The sequence below is a fragment of the Mustela lutreola genome, chromosome 8 (genome assembly GCF_030435805.1).
Source record: "Mustela lutreola isolate mMusLut2 chromosome 8, mMusLut2.pri, whole genome shotgun sequence".
Lineage (NCBI taxonomy): Eukaryota > Metazoa > Chordata > Mammalia > Carnivora > Mustelidae > Mustela > Mustela lutreola.
The window spans coordinates 64,729,976-64,756,728 of NC_081297.1; the positions used below are offsets into that span (position 1 = coordinate 64,729,976).

Here is a 26,753-nt window from a genome sequence, read left to right on the forward strand (position 1 = left end):
AACCAACTGACCCACCTAGGCGCCCCTGGCTGTACTTTTTAATGGAGGGATGTGAAAGGTTTTTTTTGGACATGTTTTAAAAACCATCCTATATGGCTTTCCTGGCCCCTCCCCTAAAGATTCAGAGTCCATGTTACAACAATGCAAGATGCTATTTTAGAAATAATTTCTTCTTTTCTAGAGAAGTCCATCCAGCGATCTGGGGCATTATCAAATATTTTATACAGGTAGTGCTCTGGTCTTACTTAGCAGGGTCTGGCAACCCAAGATTCCAAAAGAAGTTTGATAAATACCCACACTTATTCACAGTAACAAGGAGCAGTTATGTAGGTGACTAACACTAAGAAATTTCATAGGCACATTTCAGCCTTAACCATCTAGCAGCATATCAGCTTTACATTCAGGTGCGTCTTTAATCTGACCACTGCTCAGCACCTGCACAGCCCTAATGCTGAGTCCAAGCTACCTCCGTCTCCCCTTAGTTTTCTGCAGTAGCTCCCTGAATGGCCTCACTATTTCCACTTTTGCTGTTATACAGCCAATTATCCACACTACAGACAAGGTGACCTTCAAGACCATAAAACAGATCACATCCATCGTTTTTCGAAACTCTCTAGTGGCTGTCCTAATGGATGATAAAAGGAAAGTCCTTGCACTAATCTAACTGGAAAAAAAAAAAAGATTCTGATTCCATGTGTCTGGGATGGGGCCTAGGAATTTGTGTTTTCAGCAAGTATCTCAGGTGAATTTTATCTTCAGGGATGTGTAGTTTACCTTCCGTTGAATAGACAGACTTGTGAACTCGCAGCGGTGAGCTTGAACATAAAACAGAATGAATATGGTTTCTGCTTGGTTCCAACAGAGGATCGTGGAAACCTTGAATAAAGGAAGTAGGAAGGCAAGAAGTCTGACATGGAGAAATATAAAAGGGAGAAGCGACTGGTACAGGTCAGGTTATCCAGGTGATAGAAGGCCTTGGATGCCATCCTAAGTTTGGGATTTAGTTAGATGAACAATGGGAACAGTTGAAGGTTTTCATGCAGAGAATGACATGATCAGACTTGTATTTTAGAAGGATGTTTCTGGCAACAGTATAAAAGGTAGACTGGCAAGGTGAGAGATTGATAGCATAGAGAAGAGCAGTAAGGCTCTCTCAAGAACCCAAGTGAAAGCTCTTGAGGGCGGAGGGCAGCAGGGATGGAAAGGAAGACAAGGAATTGAGACTTTGTTGAGATGTGATTAATGGGACTTGGAAACTCCCTCTTCTGCAGAAAGACTTCTTCACATTCTTACCCTTTTCACCCTGGCTAGCCCCACCTCTTTGTAGCTGAACTTGGCTTTCCCTCCTCTTGCATTCTGTCTCAGAGTTGTGGCCGCCTACTCTTTCTGCACATGCTTCCCTGAAATATCCTGGGGCCAGGAGTCAAGGTTGCCGCTCTCCTACATCTCTCCTACCGGTTCCCATCCATTGTGTTTCACTCCTTGTTCTGAAGCTCTGAACCTGCGCTTTGAGGCTTACATCTAACTGGACTCTTTTTATCCTCCCCCTCATTGCAGTGGTGTGCCAGCTGCCTGGCCAAGCTCCTCACCTTTACTGGGGACACTAGCTTCCAGCTTCATTCTCTTCTCAGTGTCTCTCAGCGAAAATGCTGTGGGCATTTTCCATGAGGCAGACCTTCCTTCTGCAGGATGGTCATCATCTTGCCTTTCTCCAAATGCTAATAGTGCCCCTTGACATTGTGGCATCCAAGAAAAGGGGAGGGGAGGGAAACCCCGGTAAGATTCCCTCACACATTTTCAAAAGTCGCCCAGGGCCAGTAGGGCCCCCAGTGAAGAATCACTGGTCCACTGAACCTGTTTCCTACTCTGGACTCTTAACTTCTTGATCTTCCCTATTTCTTCAACCTGCACATTGTCTGTCAGGGCCTTTTATCCAGTCCCAGCCTTATCATCACGCAGAATCCATCTTTGGAATGTACACTGGGAATGCCCTCTCTGATTGCAGCCTCCTGTCCTAATACTGTTCCACTCTTTTATTCCCACTGATGCTGCTCTTGGGCCAAAACAGGACCCTCAGGCCCTGGATTTCGATCTCCTTCCTGGTTTCACTTCCTTTCCTGCCTAGGAAAGGTACAGTTGGTCGCTTCAGTGCAACTCGCACGCCTTCCTCAGATCCCTTCCCACCACTTTCTTCTGTCATTCACCCCCTGCCCGGGCCAGTTCTCAAGATAGAGGAATCACGTCTTGTAGCACTGATGAGAGTTAGGAAGTTGGAAAAAGCAGTTCATCTTCGGGGCCTTCTTAATCTTGCAGAGAGAAAGCAAAAAGCAATCTTAGAGGTCACCTTTTTTTTTTGGAGGTCACCTTTTCATAGCATAGCAGGGTGACTGTCTTTTCTCCCTGAAGGTTATAAGGGCAAAGGACAGCTGTGCAAAACTGTAAGCCCCAAACCCATTAACAGAATCAGTGTGCCAGGCACCCTGCTAGATTCTTAATAGAAACAGATACTATTTCTAATCCTAACAAAAACTGTATGAGGGAGGGATCTTAGGCCTGTTTCATAGCTGAGAACACAGTGAGCGTACAGTAATTGGATTTGTTTCTATCTAGTATTTTTCATCTGATTCGCATATTCTGATGTACTAAACAGGTTTTGAGGAATGAACAGAATTGTATTTGGTAGGCTGAGAGGACGGTGATGACATTGCAGAGAACCACAGGACATATAAGGCACAGAAGTACTACAGGGTGACAGGGTGTGATGTGTACTTAGGACAGTAAAGATTAGAGACTCGGCCTGGACTTCTTTTCCATCTCACGCTCAGCAGAGACTCTGAATCGACATTGCTGATACTGCTTATGGCTTTTAGAGTTCACTCACCATAGGTTCCCAAAGCAGATTGCCAGACTAGGTTCCACAAAGCAACTACTTACCTGGTGACCTGATTTTCCCTTATTTTCAAACACCCCCAATTATGGGGTTTAGAATTCATAAATCCTCCACAAGACTACTTAAGAGACTGTAGGAAACCTTGGGAGGTTTCTGATCAGTAATTAATGTAAAAGTGGTATTTGGGGGAAACTTAATCTGGCTAATGTTTATAGAATTAGCTGGGCTTTACTTTCTCATTTTTAGCACATTTTACATTTATTTGTACAGAAGTTTTTCTAGCATCAGAGCTTGTATCTTATGAGTCCTCTGTAGCTCCAGACTTGTTTCTTTTACTGAACCTCTATACTATATAAATCATTAAATTTGAGGTAAGAAAGATCCTATTAATGAGTCCATTCAAGCGGCTAGCTTTGGTTTTACTCACCGTTGACTTCAGCATGACATAATCCTTTGCTTGATTAAAATGTTACTCTTTTGGTGGAATTTGGTTTCTTGGCAGCAGACTCCTCTTTGACTCTTATATTTTTGGAAGTAAAGGGAATCTAGCTCAGTGGTTTCCAACCTATCTTAATTGAGTTCTTCAGAGGAACCTCAGGGGCCAGTTCTGGGACAACGGGAAGATGTGAAGGGCTGAGCCTGAGACCTTCCACACCAGCCATCCTGCTTTGATCTCTTTCATATGTTAGGTTCTGAAGATATCATTTGAAGAGAGAATTCTGCAGTGAAAAGAGTTTTAAAATCCCTGATCTGGCTAACCTTTGCCTCATTCCTCTCACAGACAAGGAACTTGATATCCAGCAATTAGGATGCAGTACACACCCCAAGATAGTGGCAAAGCTGAATAGAGCCCATAGATCCCTGCCCCCCATCAGCCTCCCCTCATGTCACAGTTCCTCCCGCTCTTGTGATAACTTTCCCCATAACATCGTCTGAAGAAAGAACATGCTTTATATTTAGTCTTCTCTGACTGTTCTTCCTTCATTAAGAAAAAATTGACCCCCATATCTCTCTGGCTAACTTCCTCTCCCCCACACGCACACACACCCCCACGACCATTTTTGCTTCTCTGTAATATTTTAGTGGTGAAATAGTTCCAGAGGAAAATACATTGCCTAAAACTTGGGAGTTTCCATTATCCTTTGCTCTATTTGAGGGCATACAAGCAAGAGTCATAGCTCAGGAACTCTATTCTGGCCTTAGAAAAGTTTGAGGCACTGTTATTACTGCCAAGATAATTTTAGCGTCCTCCATCAGCTGCCTGCCCCACAGCTGAGCATTAATGAGCAGTTGCAAGATTAAATTCTGTGTGTGAAGAAGAGGAGACTGGAGGACAATCTGGAGAGGGAAGAGGGATGAGATTTTAATTATAGAAATGTCACTGCAAATATTTTTTACCTCAAACTTGGGTCTTCACAATGCCTTTCCCCTCCCCAGCCCCACAACATCAGCAACCTTCAGGTTTTATCATCAGAATAATGCTAGTTGCTCTGAGTTCCTTTGAGGAAAGTCTGAGGCCTGAATCCTAGTCTCACACTGAATTCAGCAGTATGTCAACTAAGCCTTTCTTAGCATCCTGAGAGTGCAAAATGGAAAAAACCCCAAGGCAATGACTTGGAGGAAAGCAGAGGTATGCAGCCTTTCCTCCCTGTGTATCTACTATTTAGCAATAGCTCAGAAATGAGGGGTGGGGAGATTGGAGAGGGAGTTTTAAAACATAATTCAAGACAGCCACCAGCATATATACCTGTGTCTTGCAGATGGCCTCAGTGCTAAAAGAACAGGATTGAAGATGAAAACTATTCTGGGCTTCTTACTTTAAATCTATGTTTCTGTTAAGACAGTAAAGGGAAGGGAACCTTTGAGCTTATTTACTCAACTAACCACAGTAAATACTTTGCCTTGGAGAACAATTGACTGAAAATAAACCTGTCTGCTAATTGGCTCTGCCTCTCATAGATAGTATTATTGCTGTAGTATATACTGTAGATGATTACCCAGGGGGGTGTGGAAACAAGATTCAAGGCCAATTGTAAGTTCCTTTCCTTCTGTAATCCACTTTTCCCCTTGCATTTCCATTTTTAGAGACTGTCAAACAGATATATTAGTGCAAGTGGGGAAAATATATGTACAGGAACATTCATCAAAGTGCTATTTGTAATGGTAAAAACTGGAAACAACCCAAATGCGCGTTAAAGGGTATGGGTGAATTAATTATATTTATAATGGAAGAGGACTGCCAGGGTTCCCTGAGCCTTCTGTCCTTGTAGCCTTTGTCTCGCATGACTTCTCAGCACTTTGTCCTTCCTACATTTTTCCTTCTCTTGGCTTCTCTGGCAGTTTCCTTGTTTTCTACCACCTCTCTGTCTTTCCCTTGTCATTCTCTCTTATCACCTCTTTCTTCTCTTCTGAATTCTAAATGTTAGAGTCTCTAGGACCTCTTCTCGCACTACACACTCTTTGTAGATTATATCATTCATATACTCCCATGGCTTTACCATCTGTGGACAGACAATTCCTAAATTTATATTGCTAGCTCAGATCTCTCTTCTGAGCTCTAGACACATGTATCTAATCACTGCTACCACCAAATAGCTAACACTGAACTCCTTATCTCCCCCCTCCCCAAATTTGCTCCTCCTCCAGAATTCCCCATCTTAATAAACAGTGATTCCATTGACTCAGCTGCCAGAAACGGGGGAATCGTTCTTAACTGCATCTACGCCCTCCCTCATGGCCAATCCTGTTGATTCCACCTCTGAAATACATCTCAAGTCTATTCACTCTCTCTTCAAGACCACCAACCTGGATCATAGCCAGCATCACCTCCCACTAATGCCACATCCTTTCTCAGCCCCTCCAGTCAATTTTCCAGACAGTCTCTGGAGCACTATTTTATTTTAGGCTACTTTTTAACTTTTTTAATTATCAGTTTCAGAGGAGGAACTTAGTGATTCATCAGTTGCATATAACACCCAGTGTTCATTACATCAAATCCCCTCCTTAATGCTCATCACCCTATTATCCCTCCCCCCTACCCCTGCCTCCAGCAACACTCAGTTTGTTTCCTATGATTAAGAGTCTCTATGGTTTACCCCCATCTCAATTTTCATCTTATTTTATTTTTTCTTCCCATCCCTTATGTTCATCTGTTTTGTTTCTTAAATTCAACATATCAGTGAAATCATGTGGTATTTGTCTTTCTTTAATTGACTTATTTCAGTTATTTAGTTCCATCCACATTGTTGCAAACGGCAAGATTTCATTCTTTTTTATGGCTGAGAAATATTCCATTGTGTATGTATACTACATCTTCTTTATCTACTCGTCTGTGGATGGATATCTGGGCTCTTTCCATAGTTTGGCTATTGTGGACATTGCTGCTATACACATTGGGATCCATGTGCCTCTTTGAATCACTATGTTTGTATCCTTTGGATAAATCCCTCATAGTATAGGGTAGCAGGGTAGTGAACTGTAGAGTAGCTCTATTTTTAATTTTTTGAGGAACCTCCACACTGTTTTCCACCAACAGTGTAAGAGGGTTCCCTTTTCTCTGTATCCTTGCCAACATTTGTTGTTTCCTGACTTATTAATTTTAGCCATTCTGACTGGTGTGAAGTGGTATCTCATTGTGGTTTTTTTTTTTTTTTTTTTTTTTTTTAAAGATTTTATTTATTTATTTGACAGACAGAGATCACAAGTAGGCAGAGAGGCAGGCAGAGAGAGAGAGAGGAGGAAGCAGGCTCCTTGCCAAGCAGAGAGCCCGATGCGGGGCTCGATCCCAGGACCCTGGGATCATGACCTGAGCTGAAGGCAGAGGCTTTAACCCACTGAGCCACCCAGGCGCCCCTCATTGTGGTTTTGATTTGTATTTCCTTGATGCTGAGTAATGGGGAGCATTTTTTCATGTGTCTGTTGGCCATTTGTACGTCTTCCTTGGAGAAATGTCAGTTTATGTCTTCTACCAATTTCTTGACAGGATATTTTGTTTCTTGGGTGTTGAGTTTGATAAGTTCTTTATAGATTTTGGATACTAGCTCTTTACCTGATAAGACACTTGCAAATATCATCTCCCATTTGTTAAGTTGCCTTTTACTTTTGTTAACTATTTCCTTTGCTGTGCAGAAGCTTTTTATCTTGATGAAGTCCAAATAGTTCATTTTCGTTTTTGTTTCTCTTGCTTTGGAGATGTGTCTAACAAGAAGTTGCTGTGACTGAGGTCATAGAGGTTGCTGCCTGTGTTCTCCTCTAGGATTTTTATGGATTCCTGTCTCATGTTTAGGTCTTTAAGTCATTTTGAGTTTATTTTTATGGAGCATACTTTAAAAAACATGAATTGGATCAGCGCCTGTTCCTTGTACCTAGGATGATGTTCAAAACGCTCACCATGGCCAACAAAGACTCTGCCTCCCCACACCATTCCTTGCCCTCTCCCCTTCTCACTGTGCTCCAGCAACACTGGAGTTCTTTGTGTGACTTATACACCTGACACTTTCTTGCCTCGGGGCCTTTGCATGTGCTAGTTTTCTGCCTGGAATGCTTCTCCCACCACACCCAACCCCAACCCGGGCCTTGTTTTGCCTGGTTAACTCCTCTGGTCAAACTTCAGATCTCAGTCTAAAGGTCATTTTTTTCAACAAGACTTTCCTTCATACATGCAACACACACGCGCACACACACCACCCACTGCCTTCTCAATTTGGTTCTTTTGTTAGGTTGTTTCATAATACTGTGTTCTTTTTCTTTGAAGGATTTATTGTTATATGTGTGTGTGTATATATGTGTATGTGTGTGTGTGTGTGTATATTCATGTGCTTGTGTGTTTAACCTGTAAGCTGTCTGAGAGCAGGAACTGTATCTCTTTGGGTTATTTCTTTTCCTACTTTTCTCTAGTGCTTGGAACATATTGCTTAAATGAAAATTCAGCTGTTCTGAAATGGAGAAAGGGAGATGCCAAATAGTATGTACAGGGCTGCCTGGGTGGCTCATTCAGTTAAGTGTTGGACTCTTGGTTTTGGGTCAGGTCACGATCTCGGGGTCCGTCCCGGGTTTGAGCCCTGCGCTGGGCTCCATGCTTAGCAGGGCATCTGCTTGAGGTTCTTTCCCTCTTCCCCTGCCTCCCCTCACAGTAAATAAATCTCAAAAGAAAAAGAATAGTATGTGTGATATTATCCCACATTTGTTATTTTTTAAAAAAAATATGTATTTTGGATGCTAATCCCTTATCAGATATATGATTCACAAATATTTTCTTTCATTCCATGGATTGCCATTTCATTCTATTGGTGATTTCCTTTGAAGCACAGACTTTGTTACAGTTCAGTTTGTCTACTTTTTCTTTTATTGCCTCTGCTTTTATTCCAAGAAATCATTGCCAAAGTCAATCTCATGAAGCTTGGTCCCTATTTTCTTCTAAGAGTAATTTTATAGTTTTAGTTCTTACACTTAGTTTAAGTCTTGAGTCCATTTGACTTAATTTTATATGTGGTGTTAGGTAAGGGTCCAACTTCTATTGTTTTTGCCCATGTATATCCAGATTTCCCAGTATCACTTGTTGAAAAGACTGTCCTTTCCCTGTTAGATGGTCTTAGCACCTTTGTTGAGAAGCCTTGGACTACATATGTGAGGGTTTATTTCCACGCTGTATTCCATTCCATTGATCTATATGTCTGTCTTTATGCCAATATCACACCGTTTTGTTGTTGTTTTTTAATTGTGGTAAAATGTATATAACACATAATTTATCATTTTAACCACCTTTAAGTATACAATTCAGTGCATTAAGAACATTTACATTGTTGTGCAGCCATCAGCACCATCCCTTTTTCTTTTATATAGCTGCATAGTATTCTAAACAGGAACAGGTTGTATTTTCTTTACCAGTCCTCTGCTAATGGACATTCAGCTTGTTTTCAGTATTTTGTTGTTACAATTAATGCTATGACAAATAGTCTAACATAAAAGTCATTTTTGCTTTTGTGAATATATCTATAGGACAAATTCTGAAACAAAATTGATGAATCACAGCACTTGTAATTTTGTGATTTTTGTAAAATTGACAAAATGCCTTCCATAAAGGTTTTATTAATTTACCCTCAGTATTTAGCTTTTTAAAAAAAATTTGTTTATTTGCTAGAGAGAGAGAGAGCACAAGCAGGGGGAGCAGCAGGCAGAGGGAGAAAAAGACTCCCCACTGAGCGAGGAGCCTGATGGGGAACTCAGTCTCAGGAACCTGGGATCATGACCTGAGCTGAAGGCAGATGCCTAACCAACTGAGCCACCCAGGTATCCCAGTATATTAGCTTTTTTTTAAAAGAAATCTTTTCCTACTTCATAGGTGAAGAATTTTAGTGTAGTTGGAATTTTCTTTTTGAAATTGAACATCCTTTTTGTTTAAGAACCATTTGATATCCTTTTGTGTGAACTGTAGATTTGTATCTGGGCCCATTTTTCTACTAAGTTGTTTGTGGTTTTCTTATTGATTTGTAAGGGTTCTTTTTAATATATGAAAATTAGTCATCAGTCTGTAATATAAGTTGCCAGGTATCTTTCCAGCTTGTCACTTGCCCATTATCTTCCATAACCTATTTTGGCCAATGAAATACCAGAGATTTTTGGAAGCCTTTCATCCTACTTTGTTAGAAAGCTCTGGTCAGTTGCGGAGTAATTCCCAGCCTGGTGAATGAGATGCTTATTAATATCTGATTGTTAAAATTCAAACAGTGTCAGAACTGGAAGAGACCTCAGAAATCTTCTCACATAGTTATTTAATTTTATAGATGAGGCCCAAGTAAATGGAGTGATTTAACCCAGGTTTTATAGCAGCAGGTAAGCATATATATATATAGAGAGAGAGAGAGGGAGAGAAACCTTTGACTATATTTGAATTATTATGTGCCAGAACCAGGGCATTTTTCTGGTCCTCATTTTGAACGAGTTATTCTGCGGAACACACACTAAGAGAGTTCTGAACTTACGAAGGTATTTTTGAATTGAAAGTTGTTTTTGGCAGAGATAAGGGCCTTTCCCCATTCTGCTTTTTATCTTTTTCTCTTACTTCCTTTTCCTTCTCCAAATGTCTTGTGAATTCAGAAATTCTACCTTAAGACAGAGAACAAGTGGGCCTTTTCTAAGGTGTGTTGATGCTGAACTGTAGGCATGTAAGCTCAAGGGAGTCACGGGGTGGGGATTCTCTGGGTAATAGCCCTTTCCATGTTTGACTTGGAGCCCCTGAGGAAGCCAAGTGAGGTGGTTCTGGGTGGTCTGGGGATTTGCTGCAGCCTAGACCCCCCAGCCCATCTTTGTCTTCAAAAGGAGAAAACCTAATCATCCCTGAAAAGTCCTGGGACTTTAGTTGTTTCTCAGAGATCTTCTGGTCCAAGTAATAAAGATGATTAAAGTAATAATAAAATTAAAATAGTTAAACCATACATGCCTGTTTATCAAATCTAAGACGCCATCCACTGTAGCCTGGCCACTATTTTATGCATCACCAAGAAAAAATACTACTAATTAAAAGGACCGATGCTTTCTTAGCACATAAACTTTTCTCACGTATCACCCTTATACATACCTAAAACAGTAATTTTTCTTTCAATACCAAATTATAGTATAATTTCTTTAAAGACATTTAAGCAACATTTAAAACATGTGCAATACCATCAAATACATTGAGCTAAAGTGACAATACTAAAAGCTTAGATTAAATTCACACATGACCAGGAAGTATAAATACCTCTGCATCATTTGGCAAGAATTAGAAGATCTGAGAGGCATTAGTGTGGGGGAAATGTGCATCCTCGGGTCAATGCAGTGTTCTATCCTTTGACTAATTCCAAAGCCTTATTACACGTGTGATCTCAGTCTTCACAGCAACATGGAAAGTAGATCTATAAAGCCATTTTCTAGGTAAGGAAGCTGAGACTTGCCAGAGATCACAGTTAATGAGTGATTAAAGTAGGACTTAAACCCCAGACTTTCTGCTCTACCTAGTCATTTGCCGGCATTTGACCTCCTCGCGTTGGATCTTTCTGTTAGACCAGACTAGATGACTGGAACAGTGCCAGAAGTGAGGGCCACTCTGATTTTGTGTTTCTTCTGATAGAGTTGATTAAAGACACTTGCTAGCAGAAATAGATAGGCAGAAGTCATTTCATAAAAGATTTAAAAAGTAAAAATATAATTTAATTGAGGACATTCTCTTTCTCCCCCTTTTCTCTGAAGGTACCAGAAAGCGGCTGAAGAAGCAAACATGGAAAAGAGGAGAAGTGTAAGTACTGAGAAGCCCCGGGGCCTGTGGAGCTTCCCGAATGGAGCCTGGGTGGTCGAGCCACCTGCAGCCTCTGTGGGGCTTGGGCTCCACGTCAGCTGAGCAGGGCCTGAGGCCAGCTGGTCTGAACATGTGCCACTTAACGGGAGAATGTGGCTCGGGTGCAGGGAATCTTATTTTTCCACTGAAATTCTCCTTTTGAACCCTTTTTTTTTCTTCCCTGAGTTGAGTGAAAGATAGAAGACTAAGTGCTTTGCCTGAGGTTAGGAAAACGACTTACTACTTCTGCTCACATTAGAATACAGGGTCCCTCGCCTTCAGCCCTTGTTACAAATTACACCACCAGAATTTCTATATTTCTGCATTTAAATGGTAGCAGCTGTGCAGCTGTTGTCGTCCTCTGGGTTCTTTGTTTAAAGCACACTTCTTGACCCACTCTAGTTAGCAAATTTCTCAGCTGCAGGATCCATCAAAGGCAAAAACCTCAGAACAAGCTCTCTGCTTGTAACCATTCTGTGCTCTCCCTGCTGGCTAGCCTCCGGCTGGGCTGGAGCATGTATTTCTTTTGAAATCTTACTTGGTTTAGTCTTATGAGGGAAAAACCTCACATATTTGGGTAAGAATTCTTTAATTTGACTGGCATTGCAAAAAATATCCTCCTGGCAGTTTTTAGTATCCAACCTATTTAAATTAGTATGTAACGTGCCCCTGTCAATTTGTTCTCTCTAAGGGGGTAATGCTGACCACGACTTTGGCTTAATTTTACTATAATTAAAAATTGGATCCCTCTGGTGCACTGTAAGCAAAAGCTACCATCATTTCACTCAACTGTTGATTTCTTTTCTTTCCTCCTCCTCTCTCCTGCCTGTTACTTTTCCTCTCCCTCCTTTCCTTCTTCCTTCTTCCCTTTCATTTATTCATTTAGCGAGTATTCACAAATCACCTACAACATGCCAAGCACTGTTTTAGGAATGCATACAGACCACATGACAACCATCATGGAGTTTTACATGATAGTGGGAGAGATGAACAATAAAGAATTTGTGGTGATTAGTGCTAAGAAACAACGCAAAGCAGGTAAGAGGGATAGAATGTAGGCTGGTTCAGGAAAGCCTCTGATGAGGGGACATTGGAGCAGAGATCTGAGGATATGAACCGGGGAGAAGAATGATTCGGGTGACAAAGAATATATGCAAATGCCCCGAAGCAGGAACATTCTCAATATGTTTGAGGAGTAGGAAAACGAGTCTTAGAGAGCCACTATAAAGACCTGGGCTTTAACTCTGATTACATGGGGCCTTTGGAGGGTTTGTATGCAAAGGAGTGATTTGATCTGACTTAAATTAAAAAAGAGGAGGGACTGCCTGGGTAGCTCCGTCAGTTAAGCATCTGCCTTCAGCTCAGGTCATTATCCCAGGGTCCTAGGATCATCTTGCACCAGACACCTTGCTCAGTGGGGAGCCTGCTTCTCCCTCTGCCTGCCACTCCCCCTGCTGTGCTCTCTCACTCTCTGACAAATAAATAAGATTAAAAAAAAAAGAGAGAGGAGAAAGAGACTATAGGAATATTGGCAGAAGCATGGAGACAAATTATAAGACAATTTCAGTGATTTAGGCAAGAGAGGATAACAGATTGGACTGGAGTGGTAGCTCTATAGATAATGAAAAGTAGTTAGGATTTATACTGAAAGAGAAAGAGAAGGATCATGCATGGCAACAGTGGCTTGGGCTCAAACACCTGGAAAAATATTATTAATAGAAATGGAGAAGACTATAGTAAAAGCAGGTTTAGAGACGGGAAGATGGTAGCAGCTCAATTTGGGGATTGTTAAATAGGAAATTCCTTAAAGACATCCAAGTAGAGATGTTATGTAAGAACTTGTATATATAAATCTGCAACCAAAAGAGATGAAGGCTGAAGATAAGATGTGAGTGTATCAAAGGATCAGTCGTATTTAAAGACATGAGATGTATGTGATCACTTAGGGAGTGAATAGAGACAGAAGAGAAGAGGTCTGAAGATGGAGCTCAGGAGCACCTTGATGTTTCAAAGTTAGAGAGATAAGGAGGAAACAGCAAAAGAGATGGGGCAAGAGCAACTGGTGAAACAGCAGTAGAAACTAGAGAATGGATGCCAGAAGCCAAGTGAAGAAAAGGCTTCTTAAAGGAGAATTATTAGCAGACACACAGAGGAGCTGGGAACTGACCATTGGATTTGGCAACATGAAGGTCATTGGTCACTTTGTGCTCTTTGGGAGTGATGGGATAAAGGCCTGACTGGAGTAGGTTCTAGACAGTATAGATAGATTTCTGTGAGTGTAGACAAACATTTATGGGGCATCTCATAGGTGCCAGATGCTGAAGACACAAAGAGGAATAAGATGCAGTCCTTGCCTTCAAGGGACTGTCTAGTTTGGAAAGTAGAGTTTATAATCCCAGAGCAATAAGTACCATGTTAGAGAAATACTCATGGTGGTGGGGGAGAATTTAGGAGGAACTCATAACCTGGACTGTGCCATGTAAGGAAGACTTCCCAGAAGTGGTGCCTGTCTAAACCCAAGGGACAGATAGGAATTAACTAAGCACAAGGGGCAAAGAAGTGGCAGAGGAAGTGACACATGCACAGCATGGAGACATGAGGACAGGACATTTGGCATTTGAAAAGATAATTGTCACATTCACCAAGATGGAGGACTCAGGAAAAGAAACAGATCAAAGGGTGAGGGGTAAAGAGAGGAGAAGGGAAACTTCAGGCTTAGACAAGGATGAGTTTAAGATGCCTATAGAATTCCCTGGTGGAATTCTAGGTAAGGAGATATCTGGCTAGAGTTATAGGGTAGGAGTCACTGGTGGGTAAAACCAGAAGGTAGATGACATCATCTGCAGGGAATAGGTAAGTGAAAAAAGAGGACCTAAGATGGAACCTTCAGGAACCCCAGCAAGTGGTGGGTTGGGGGAGGAAAGGGAACAGAGGAAGAGAAACCTGTAAAGACGACTGAGGAGTGGCCAGAGAAATGGGAAGAAATCCAGACAAAAAAAAGTGAGGGTATCTCACAGTAACCATGAAAGGATGGGGTTATTAAAAGGGGGAATGGTCAGTAATGTCAAATGTTATAAAAAGATCAAATAAAATAAAGCAGAAGTGTCCATTGCATTTGGCAGTGATGTAAACAGATAATTAAGGAATAAAAAATAAACATATGAAGAAATGCTTAGGGGTGCCTGGGTGGCTCAGTGAGTTAAGCCTCTGCCTTCGACTCAGGTCATGATCCCAGGGTCTTGGGATCAAGCCCGCATCGGGCTCTCTGCTCAGCGGGGAGCCTGCCTGCCCCAACCCCACCACCTGCCTCTCTGCCTACTTGTGATCTCTATCTGTCAAATAAATAACTAAAATCTTTTTTTTTAATAACTAAAATCTTAAAAGAAGAAAAAATGCTTAGTCTCACTAATAATAAAAAATGTAAATTAAAGTAACCATGAGATGTAAGGTTGTAATCTAAACAGTTGGCAAAATTTTTTTTTATCAGCTAATATTCAGTATGTGAGGAAATAAGAATGCTCATACACTGGTAGTGATAGTACAGTAACCATACTCTACTGTTCTGTATCTTGCTTTTAAACACATAATGTGCTTTTTTATATCTTCCCATATAAATATATATATTTATAATACCTAAAAAATATATATAGTATATAGAAATGGAGGGGGTTGAGAACATATGTGCCACACTGTTGGCAATGGGTATCTTGATGGGAAAGGGTAGGGAAGTCAAATAAGGAAAATGAGAGTACATAGCCAAGGCATGTATACATTCCTATATTGATTGTGACTTTTCTCCGCCCCCCAGTAAGTTTTTTTATTACTTTATTTTCTTTCAGACTGAGAGTGATTAGGTGGGGGGAGGGAGGCGTGGTGAAGGTCAGAGGGAACAGGAGAGAGAGAATTGAAGCAGGCTCCATGTCCATCTCAGGGCCTGACTTGATCCCACAACCTTGAGATCATGACCCGGAACCAAAATCAGGAGTCGGATGATTAACGGACTGAGCCACCCAGGCACCCCTCTTACTACTTTTGTAGTTGAGAAAATAGTAAGTTAAAAATAAGTAAAATGAAAATGTTAAAGAGGTCATGGGTAATCTTGACTGGAGCAACTTCAGAAGTGTTTGGGTGGTAGAGGAAGCAGGAGCGGAGAGAGCACATAAGTGCAAACAGCAAATACAGACAGTGCTTTCAAAATCCTTAACTTTAAAAATGCAAGAGACAGCAGTCACTAGAGGAACATAGAAAGCTGAGGAAGTGTTACTTTTTTTTAAGAAACTTTTTATTTTGAAATATTTTCAGATTTACAGTAGAGTTCTTAAGATAGTACAGAGAGTTCCCATATATCTCCACCTACCTCCCCCTAATGTTAACATCTTGCATAACTCTCAAACATTTATCGAAACTAAGAAATTAACTAATGCAATGCTATTAACTAAACTATGGAATTTATTCAGATGCACCAGTTTTTCCACTAATGACAGAGGGTTGCTTTTAAGATCCACCAGAAGCCTGAATTTTCTCCTGAAAACAGGGACAAATATCCATATGCATTTATAGAAGTGACTGACCAGATGAAATACTTATATTCTGCCATGGAAAGCAAGTTAGAGAAACATTCAGAAGCAACTGGGTACATTTATTCCTTCAATAGACAGTGGGATCAGGTTACATGATAGCCTAGTTTTCCAGAAATTTACTTTTTCCTTTTTCTTCCTCTTCCACTTACATCTAGGAAACACAAACATAGACCATTAATAGTGCCATCAGTTATATTTTCAGGTTCCTTTCAAACATGTAATATGCCGCTTCTTGAAATCTGTAAAGTTGGGCACTCATCTCCATAATGACTGGCTACCACTTTTCTGAGAAGCTCTCAGCTTAAGAATTTCTTCCCTTTCTTGGGGGCTGTATGTCCCGGTAGTCTGTGTTTGCAGCTGCACTGCTGTCTTCTACCCAACATCCTCAGCTTTTAAGATGAAGCTACCCCTGGCAAGAGTTCAGCACTAAAGTTTATTTGACCCAGCCTCTTCATTTGAATAGTGGAATAACAGAGACCCAAAGAGAGGAGAGGACTTACTTCACAGTCATACATCTCAGATGGGCAGTGCTGGGACACATCCCAATTCCAAGTCAAATGCTCCAGCAGAAAATGCATTGTGTTGCATTTCCAGGTTGTATCTAATCTGGATTCAGGAAGCCAGTTATGGTCCAGGGGCAAATCTACCAAGGTTCCCAGCCTTGCTGGGTAGAATGAACAGCGTGCTGGATGTCACACTTGAGAAAGGAGGCTATCGTCATGTAGTAACCCATAGGACCTTTGAAAACTTGCAGCCTCCATGGCTTCCCACTGCCTCTTCTAGGAAAATATTTGGGGAAAAGTTAAAACCAACTGGAATTTTGCCTTACTGTGTGCCCCACACCCCCACTCTGGAACAGTGGAGACTAGATAGAGAATAGAAAGAACAGTAAGAGACTGTAATCCAAGTACAGGACTTGGGAGTCAACTGGATACTGTGGTTGATCATTATAAGGTGTGGCTGGAGGAGTAGGAAGGACCACCCACTAGATCTTAATTGTCACCACTTACTGGGCACCTATTTATGTCCAATACTACACTACATGCTTTAATATAGACACATCTGTTCTCCACAATAGCCCAGTATGGTAGGTTCCAGAAATTAAACTTGCCCAAGGTCACTTGTCTGGGTGGGGCTGGAATAGACTTAGTAACACGTGTTCTTTGTAGAACGTGGAAGTGTGTTATAATCCCTTCTCCAGTGGTAACCCAGGCCATCTCAATACAACGCTCTTGCCATTGTGCAGTCCAGACTGCTTTCAGCTATTGCTTTTATTCTGTATCTTCTTGCTTCTTTTCCTTCCCCAGAAGGACTGGAGTCACTGCTTCTTCCCTGTTTTTGCTCTCCTCGGGTCCTAAAGACTGGCATCCTGGTATTGCCTGGGTATGCTGCCAGAAGGGATTTTTAGGGTGTGGGGCCTTTCATGCTCTCAGACTGCACAGCCTCTTTTGTCCCCACTTAAAGACTTCTGAATGTGTACCCTTAAGAACTCCTTTTAATAAAAGAGCACACTTACTCCTTGTTACAATGCCCCCAAGGGATGTCCTCCACCCAGGCCCTTTTTGGGACACTGTCTATACCCTATTCCATAGATCCCTCTCTTCCTGGTCATCCCAAGTAAAGTAGAAGTGGTCATTTTTGAGCTGCTTATAGTAACATCAAAGCGTTCTAATATTCTGTCGATTTTTGTGATAGGATGAAGATGTATAGTTCTATTTTATATTCATTTGTGTTACATAATGAATACAGATGCCCATAATCCACATCTGTTAACATCCTGATGTCTTTTCTTCCAGACTACTTTTCTATGCTTATAAATATACATTTATATTATAAAATAGGATTATGTGGTCTTAAAATTTTTTTTTTTAAGATTTTATTTATTTGTCAGAGAAAGAGCACAAGCAGGGGGAGCAGCAAGCAGAGAGAGAAACAGACACCTGCTGAGCAGGGAGTCCAACTCAGGGCTTGATCCTGGGACCCTAGGATGATGACCTGAGCTGAAGATAGGTGCTTAACCAACGGAGCCACCCAGGCGTCCTTGTGGTCTTAAAATTTGCTTTTTTCCACTCAAAAGTATCTTTATGAGCATCTTTCCATGTCAGTAAATATACTTGGATCACATGATTGCTGAGAAAAGTAGAGTCTAGTTACCAAGGCAAAATGCCACTTAGAGTGTCAGGGCTCCTGTTTGGTCTGGACATGGGCACGGCAGGTGCAGCTGGAGACCCAGATGACTCATCCATTGTGTGGCAGGAGGTAACATCCAGCAAAGCAGGCTACAGGCGATAAGGCAGCACCAGCATCCAGTTTAATTCTTTTCCAACAAGAAGACTCTTCACACTTTCTGTATTTCTAATCCATTCATTCTTCCACCAGTGAATCATCTTGTCAGTAAAGATTTAAACACTAAAATCAAGCAGTTTTCCTCTGTAAGTTTTTTTTTTTCAGACCTGGGTACTATTTGATGAAGCAGTTCCTGCAGTGTCTTCAGGAGAGTAATAGGGTGAGAGATTTAATTCCCAATATAGCTGCTAATCCTGTTTAATTCCCGGAAGTCTTTCAGTCCTAGGTGGTTTGTCCTTTCTTTCTTAGTTGAAAGACCGGTGAGTCACAGACCACAGGAACAGAGGGCACAAAGGTACTGGAGTTCGTGGCTTATTGGGAGGTAGTGCTGCTCTGTTTATTTATAGGAACGCTTTCAGAGTATGGGACATTGGATTTTACTTCGTCAAGCATGTTTCCTCTGTTATCCTGGTACAGCCCTGGCAGTTTCAAGGTTGTTTGCAATCTTACATGTATCAATTAATTCCATTTTGACCCAGGTGAAAGTGACCTCTCTCAGATGTGTAAGTGTGTGTCTTTCAATCCAGAAAGTGAGTGGTAGTGTTTTCATATGCAGCCTGGATATTTGTCTACCAGAGGATCTGTGAAACAGTAAATTTTCTGACAACTGAGAATTTACACATGGACAGACAGAGAGAGAAGAGCAGAGGGGGAAAAAGAGGATTAGGTTCTTATGTAAAAATAAAATTTGTTCTATGCATGTAGATTATGTCAGATATGATGAAATACCATTTATGCAAATACATGTAAAAGTTTGGTGAGTTCTCTCAATTTCTACCAATACTTTCAATCCTTGATGATACTATCCACAATTACAGTACTATATAGTTTCAGTTATACTGCGCCTTTGTCATATTTAAAAGAAAGAAAACCCCAGCAGGATTCCCCATGTAATTTTGTGACATGCAATGATGAACTTGTATTAATGTATATCTGCGGGGTTTAAAGTGTCCAGTATTTTGCTTCCTCTTTCTTGTTTTCCTTATTAATCTTTGGATAAAAATCCCTTGTTTCCCATGTAACTATCATTAGATTTGGGCTCTCCTTTCTTCTCATTTTGTCCTTATAAGGCTATCCTGTTTTATCACTTCCTGCTTCAGCTCCTGACTTTTTCTCTCTTCCCCTCTCCGTCTCCCCGACTCCCGGGCTGGATGCTTTCTCCATGTGGCAGGGCTGTAACTGTTCACAGCTGTCTGAAACGCCAGTGGACCAGGAGCTGCTTAGAGTTCTAACTTTCATTTTACAAAGAACAACATGTTTGAATGTTTCACCAGGCAAGTTATAACTAGCACTGACTTCTTGTTCTTCTAGAACACTGAAAATCTTCCCCAGCACTGCAGGAGGGGAATCCTGACTGTGTTAAAGAAGAAGTGGGAGAACCCAGCCCAGGGCACAGAGTCTCACACAGACGCCCTGCGGGACGGCAGCGCCGAGGTCAGACACGGAGGCAGCGGTCCTGCCGGTGACTTGTCTAGAAGCTCTGCCTCTGAGGCCGAAGCTGACCAGGAAGGAAGAGCCCACCCCAGACCTAGACTTGGATCTCCTCCTGAAGCCCTTACTCAGTGTCTGTATCCCCGCACTGAGGCCAGTGAGCGTCTTAAAGACCACTCGAAAGAAAGTAAAAAAATGGAAAATTGTCTAGGAGAATCCAGGCATGAAGTAGGAAAACCTGAAATCAGTGAAAACACAGAAGCCTCAAACAAAATAGAGAAATACAATGTTCCGCTGAACAGGCTTAAGATGATGTTTGAGAAGGGTGAACCAGCTCCCACCAAGGTAAGGACTGGGCCGGTGGCAGGCTTGAGAAAGTCAATTCACGTGATTTAAACAAAGCTGTTTTTCTGATCTAGACAGTTCGATTGGTGTGGTCAGTATGTCTTTTGATTCAGAATTAAATGAATTAATGAAAAGTCTCGAATTATTTACGTAGATGCTAAGGTTTGCCAATCTTTGACCCAGTTTCAAGTGAAACTTACACACTGGGATTCAGGTTAATATCTAGAAACAAAGAGTTTGATGCCGATTGAATCTTGTGTTTTTGTACGCGTGCCCTTTTAATTTGTATTCCTGTGCCTTTTGTCATTTGTAGCTTTGGGGGGTGGAATTACTGCTGAATATCTCTCCGCGTGGACACAGCTGCAGGCTGAGTGTTAAGGCCAGAGTTTAACATTAAGACTGAGGCTCAGTTGTCTCTTTGCTAGCTGCCTCCTTCTCTTCTCAACTTCCTCATCTGTGCCTCCCAACAAATGTTTTCTATCAGCTAAAATCCTCTCCCAGGAAAAATCAATGAGGATAGCCAGACTAGCTGTAGCCTTCAGGAGTTTTGACTTGCAAATGCACAGGGTTGCATTTTCCTACAACTGCTAATGAAATTTGAGCCTTCATGTGGATTACAGACCGGGTACCCAGAGGGAATTACTTAACTAGAAAATGAGTTACATATGCGGGTGACTTATAACACAATCCAGGGACTGCAGAACTGGTAAATTTTTCCAGTTTTCTCATACTTTCCTGCATATCTGGCTTTGTACTTGGGTATGGTTTGTTACAACAGTCATTATAATGAAATAAACAGATCTGACAGGAAGCAAAGCCCTCATTTTCTCTAGATTCCATCTAGATGGGAAAGCTGAAATTTTTTAAGCTAAATATTTGGCCCAAATCCCTACATGTGTGAAGTAATGGTATAAGACCTGCTTTCTGAGACAAAAAACTCTCTAACTCATCCTCTAATCTTCAGTTTTGTTTGACGTGACTTCGTTTCTCTCTTCCCATGACTTGCAGTGCCTGTAGCTTTCCTGCCTAGGAAAGTTCTTGGGAGTTTAAAGGATTGTCTACTTTGAGGATATAGTAAGAATTTTTAAAGGGTTGCAAACCTAGAACCCTTTCCTGTGCATGAGTTTTAGCTCTATTTTAACATTAAAACCAGTTGGCAAAAGATGGAGCCACAAAGTGGTTTTATGACTTTCCTTAAAACTCTCATCCCTCTCAATTTTTAGTCCTCTAGGCCTGCCAACTCCCTCTTTCTCCTTTATGGTCTTAATAAAATAAATAAATAAATAAATAAATTTTAAATTTAAATGGGAAGAAGAATTTTAAGTGGAAGGAAAAAAATGTCAGAACTCCTAAATAGAGAGGAAGGGGTTTTGTTGTGACTCAAAGCACCATTGTAAGCCTCCTCAGAGACCCTGTTAGGGGCAGGACGGCTGATGTCATGCCAGAACACACAATGTCGATTCAGTGCAAAAGCCTGGTGCGTGTCGAAACTGGCCTAAGGTAGGAAATGACTGGGATTGCAGCAAACAAAAATGCTGATTATGTGTAAGGATCTGGTGAGAGACTTTTTTCTCATAAATGTCTGGTGAAAGATGGGTCAGAACAAGCCTATCACTTTGTGGCTGGTCAGAATAGAGAAAGACTCCTCATGTAAGAAAAGATCCTTCTAGATTTCTACTAGCACAGAGCAGGTAACTTGATTGTTAATGGTATAGGAAGATGGGGGCGTGGAGGGAGCGTGTCTTAAGATTGACCTGGGCTTTCTTAGGTGCCCTTTAAAACTTCCTGATTAAACAGTCATTTGCCACTTAATGGACTTCTTAGTAAAAGAGAGCTGCCCTTGGTTTTATAGCTATTTCTAAATAAGCATCCTTATCCACGTTAGACCCATGGGTAGTTTACTTTAAAAAGTATTGTCTAATATTTTCAAAAAATGTTTAAAAAGAAGTTTTGTCTACTTTAGCCTAAGGAATGACTCATTAGTTTGAAACTATGTTATGGCTATTATTAATATAATTTCAGCTTTAATATGGATAAGGCTTTAATCGGTAAGTTACATAATTGGCTCTTTGGAAGAAAGCTCTGAGAAATATGGTAGGGACACTAGAAATCTCTTTAGGAGTAAGAGTCTGTAAGAGAGAATGTATACCTCAGAGCTAACAAATGAGTACCTCTGTGAGACAAGTAAGTAAATATGGTAGGTACAAATTGTGTGACTCTTTGGTTCCTGGTTCCGTAATTAAATTTTAGAGAACTGGACTGAATCTCAACTAACTAACTGGGCAGGGTCAGGGAGCACATAGATAATGGAAATAATGTTCTAATGTTGTGTCCTCCTAAATCTTTTTCTCAGTTATTTACAGGAAACAAAGTTAATTGGCTTGAGTTCCACTTTTCTTAGTCTCTCTTGTTCCCTTTTGCCTGAGCTGGTTCTGTTCTTGTCCACTTTTCTTCCTGGTCTCTGCCCTCCTGTTTTTTTCTCTCTCCTTGTGAAATCTCATCTCTTTCCTTGACTCCAAGAGGTGAATCCCCAAACTAGATTCTAATCCTTAGTTCTTAACCCAAGCTTCAGCCTCATATTTCTGGTTGCCTGCCAAATCAGACATCTCTCCTTGAATATCCCTTAGGCAGCCACATTCAAAAAGGCTAAAAAAGAATCCATTGTCTTTCCAAAAAAACTTGCTTTACCCCGGTGTTCCTTCATGTATTACCATGCACCAAATCTCTTTGTCCTTAAAATTTGAAATCAGTTCTCCCTTCTGCCTGCCTCCTCTTCCCAATCAGTCACTTACTAAGCCATCTAAATAAGCCTACCCTTGGGATGCCTGGATGGCTCAGTCAGCTGGGCATCTGCCTTCAGTTCAGGTCTTGGAATCGAATCCCCACATTAGGCTCCCCACTCAGCAGGGAGTCTGCCTCTCCCTCCACCCCCCCCACTTGTGTTCTCTGTGTCTCTCAAATAAATAAATAAAATCATTAGGTAAATAAATCAATAAATAAGGCTACTCTCCACACATCTCTCAAATATGGGCCATTCTATCTGGTATCATAGTATTGCTCTGACCTTCCCTATCAGCCTCTTCTCTTTCTTCCCATGCATCCTCTACACTGTTGCTATTTATTTTTCTAAATAGAATTGTACATTACTTTACTCCCTCAGTCAGAAACTTTTGATGACCCGGGATACCACCCAGGCAGTCGGTTAAGTGCATCTGACTCTTGATTTCTGTTCGGGTCATGATCTCAGGATCACGAGATCGAGCCCCATGTAGGGTTCCATACTCAGTGCAGAGTCTGCATAAGATCCTATCTCCCTCTGCCCCTCCCACTCATTCTCTCTCTCTCTCACACAAATAAAGAAATAAATAAACCTTTTAAAAATCTGAAGACTCGAACCCATATTCAATATTTGGGTCTTCCACAGTCTGAGCTCAACCTATCTTTCAGTCTCAGAGCCAGTCTTACACTTAAACCCTGGATCACTCCTCGCTCTCTAAATCAGTCATGCCTAGCCCCCATTACGGCCTTCTGAAATCTTTCTCCTCAAGGTCAGTCAAAATTGGGAGACCTTGGGGCGCCTGGGTGGCTCAGTAGGTTAAAGCCTCTGCTTCGGCTCCGGTCCTGATCCCAGAGTCCTGGGATCGAGCCTCTCATCAGGCTCTCTGCTCAGCGGGGAGCCTGCTTCCTCCTCTCTCTCTGCCTGCTTCTCTGCCTACTTGTGATCTCTGTCAAATAAATAAACAAAATTAAAAAACAAAAACAAAAACAAAACAAAACAAAACCTGGGAGACCTTACCTTGGTTTCTCTCAGATAAATTAACCCTTCTATAACCTATAGAATTTTCTTTTTACTTATGTTTGGGCATTTATATCATGCTTTCCTTTAATAATCATGTGTAAATTTGTATACTCCTGGGGCACCTGGGTGGCTCAGTCAGTTAAGCGTCTGACTCGATTTCAGCTCAGGTCATGATCTCAGGGTGGTGGGATTGAGCCCCCTATTGACCTCTGCACTGAGGCAGGAGGGGATTGTGCTTGTACCTCCCACCCTGCTCTTCCTTCCCTCCACTACCTCTCCTCTATCTCTAAAAAATAAAATCTTCTTGGGGCATCTGGGTGGCTCAGTGGGTTAAGGGATTGAGCCCTGCATTGGGCTCTCTGCTCAGCAGCAAGCCTGCTTCTCCCTCTCCCCTCTCTCTGCCTGCCTGTCTGCCTACTTGTGATTTCAGTCTGTCAAATAAATAAAAATAAAAATATTTTAAAAAATAAAATAAAATATTTTAAAAAATAAAAATAAAAAAATAAAATCTTCTTAAAAAATTTGTATACTCAAAAAAAAAATTTGTATACTCCCGAAGTCTGTAATTTCTTTCAAAAAAGTAATGATGTTTTTCTTCCCCAATGGTTAGTACAATGACTTAGCTCTTAGTGCTTACTTAATAAAAGGAAGAAACAAATCTTAGAGTTCAGACAGCTTATAAATAGTAAGAACTGATTAAGTGTTCTTCCTTACTTATTCTCTACTTTTAGTGAATGGATACATCATTCAGGTCAGATAGTTTAGTTGAACGTGATGGCTCTAATTCCTAAGAGCAAATGAGCAGTGGGTGGATTAACCTACCGTCATTACTAGGAAGAAGAAACACCCCCACCCCAAGCCCGGTGGCTTATACTGAGGTGGTCTAGCAATCCTAACTTCATGTATATGTTAATCTGGATTTTATTTTATTTTTTTAAAGATTTTATTTATTTATTTGACAGAGAGAGAGATCACAAATAGGCAGAGAGACAGAGAGAGAGATGAGGAGAAGCAGGCTCCCTGCTGAGCAGAGAGCCCCACGCGGGACTCGATCCCAGGCCCCTGGGATCACGACCCGAGCCGAAGGCAGAGGCCTAACCCACTGAGCCACCCAGGCGCCCCTATTTTTTTTTTTTTTAAAGATTTTATTTATTTATCAGAGAGAGAGAGAGCACAGGCAGACAGAACGGCAGGCAGAGGCAGAGGGAGAGGGAGAAGCAGGCTCCCTGCTGAGCAAGGAGCAGGATGTGGGACTCGATCCCAGGAAGGCAGCTGCTCAACCAACTGAGCCACCCATGCGTCCCTGATCTGGATTTTAGATAGCTGAGATAACTATCCTGGACATCCTTTTATGAAAAAGATAGCTGATTAAGTAGCCATTAACCAACATTTGCTTATCCTCATGTTGATATTTGAATTCATCATCTTTAGAAATCAGGATGTGGGGGCACCTGGGTGGCTCAGTGGGTTAAAGCCTCTGCCTTCAGCTCACTGTCATGATCCCAGGGTCCTGGGATTGAGCCCTGCATCGGGCTCTCTGCTCAGCGGGGAGCCTGCTTCCTCCTCTCTCTCTCTCTGCCTGTGTCTCTACCTACTTGTGATCCTTGTCAAATAAATAAATAAAATCTTTTAAAAAAAAAAAAAGAAAGAAAGAAAGAAAGAAACCAGGATGTGGTTATTAAAAAAAATTAAGTACCTCTTCTTTTATGCTCTGGAATGACCAGGAGCACGTAAGGAGCATGTGACAGGCTCATTCAGTATCACTTCTTTCTGTTTGGTTCCTAATATATTTGGTTCACACAATCCTTGGATAGGAAAGACCAAATATTTGGGTGACCTTTTTCTGCCTTCATCACCTATTTAAATTATTATCTTCTGCTTTGGTCAAGATCGAACCACTTAGGTGTAATGCAAGAAAATGAGACTACACTGTGAATATCTGTTGATACTTTCATACAGATGTGGAATACTTCTTCTTCCATGAAATATTTCCATTTTCTAGGAGAGAAGTTTGATAAAGGAAGAAAGGAGAGGAGAGGAAAGAGTACCTCCTCACCAAAAATCACTATTCCTAAAACACGTAATCTCACTCATTTGCTCACTCTTTGGAGACTAACCATGGATGGGAAGTCACAATGAGGAAATAATGATGTTTGTCCATAAGTGAAAAGAATTAAACTATTTAGACATTTTTTCTTTCTCCTTTCCCCCCATTATTCATGATATATTTTAATGCTACCAGTTAGTCATATTTTAATTGTGTTAACTTGTTTTACACTACAAAGGCAAAACAGTACATTCAGCTAAAATAAAAGTATCTAAAATAAAAATGGAAGTTTCCCGTGTCCCAGCCCCTTGTTCACTTGTTTGCTGCTTTTTTCACTTTGGAGTTCTAAGCCCTTAAACTTCCCTTAGAATTTCTGTTCCTCCAGGCACTTGGGTGGCTTAGTGGGTTGGGCCTCTGCCTTCTGGGCTCAGGTCATGATCTCAGAGTCCTGGGATTGAGCTCGTGGGGGGGGGGGCTGCTTCCCTCCCTGCCCACCTGCCTCTGCCTACTTGTGATCTCTCTCTAAATAAATAAATAAATCTTAAAAAAAAAAAAAAAAAAAAGAATTTCTGTTCTCTTATCACCAGGCTCATTGTATGAATGGCTAGCACCAAAACACCAACAAAATCAGCACTTGTTAATATGAGAGTAAAACCATCCTTCTTCAAACAGTCCAAAATTTTTCTGATTTTCTTCATGTAATTTCCTGGAAGTGACATTTGGTATTTGGTTTAGTTTTCTGTGACTCATACAGAACAGTGTGTACATGCTGGTGTCCTGGAGTAAGCCCTTGAGAAAGGAAGGTAACCAAGCTGAAGTCTGATCTATGTTCATTAGATATTTTGTCCATAGCCAACCAATCTGTAATCTACATCAAGGAAACAGTTTTTATTTGCCTTCTTGAAGAATGGGTAGGTGTCTGTAGGGAATCTGTACATTGTTATAAAATTATCCATGACATTTTATTTTCTTCTTTCTTGGTTAACAACTACATGTGTTCTCTT

General features: G+C 41.2%; 1 protein-coding gene across 5 annotated transcripts in view; it reads left to right on the forward strand.

Moving 5' to 3' along the window:
* LIMA1 (LIM domain and actin binding 1) overlaps positions 1-26,753 on the forward strand; it is a 92,788-nt gene that overhangs the window by 37,281 nt on the left and 28,754 nt on the right. For all 5 annotated transcript variants that reach the window (XM_059185377.1, XM_059185380.1, XM_059185378.1 and 2 more), the window contains 2 exons: positions 11,117-11,162; positions 19,439-19,903. In XM_059185377.1, coding sequence (XP_059041360.1) covers positions 11,117-11,162; positions 19,439-19,903 — 511 coding nt within the window. The remainder of the gene's footprint in view (positions 1-11,116; positions 11,163-19,438; positions 19,904-26,753) is intronic.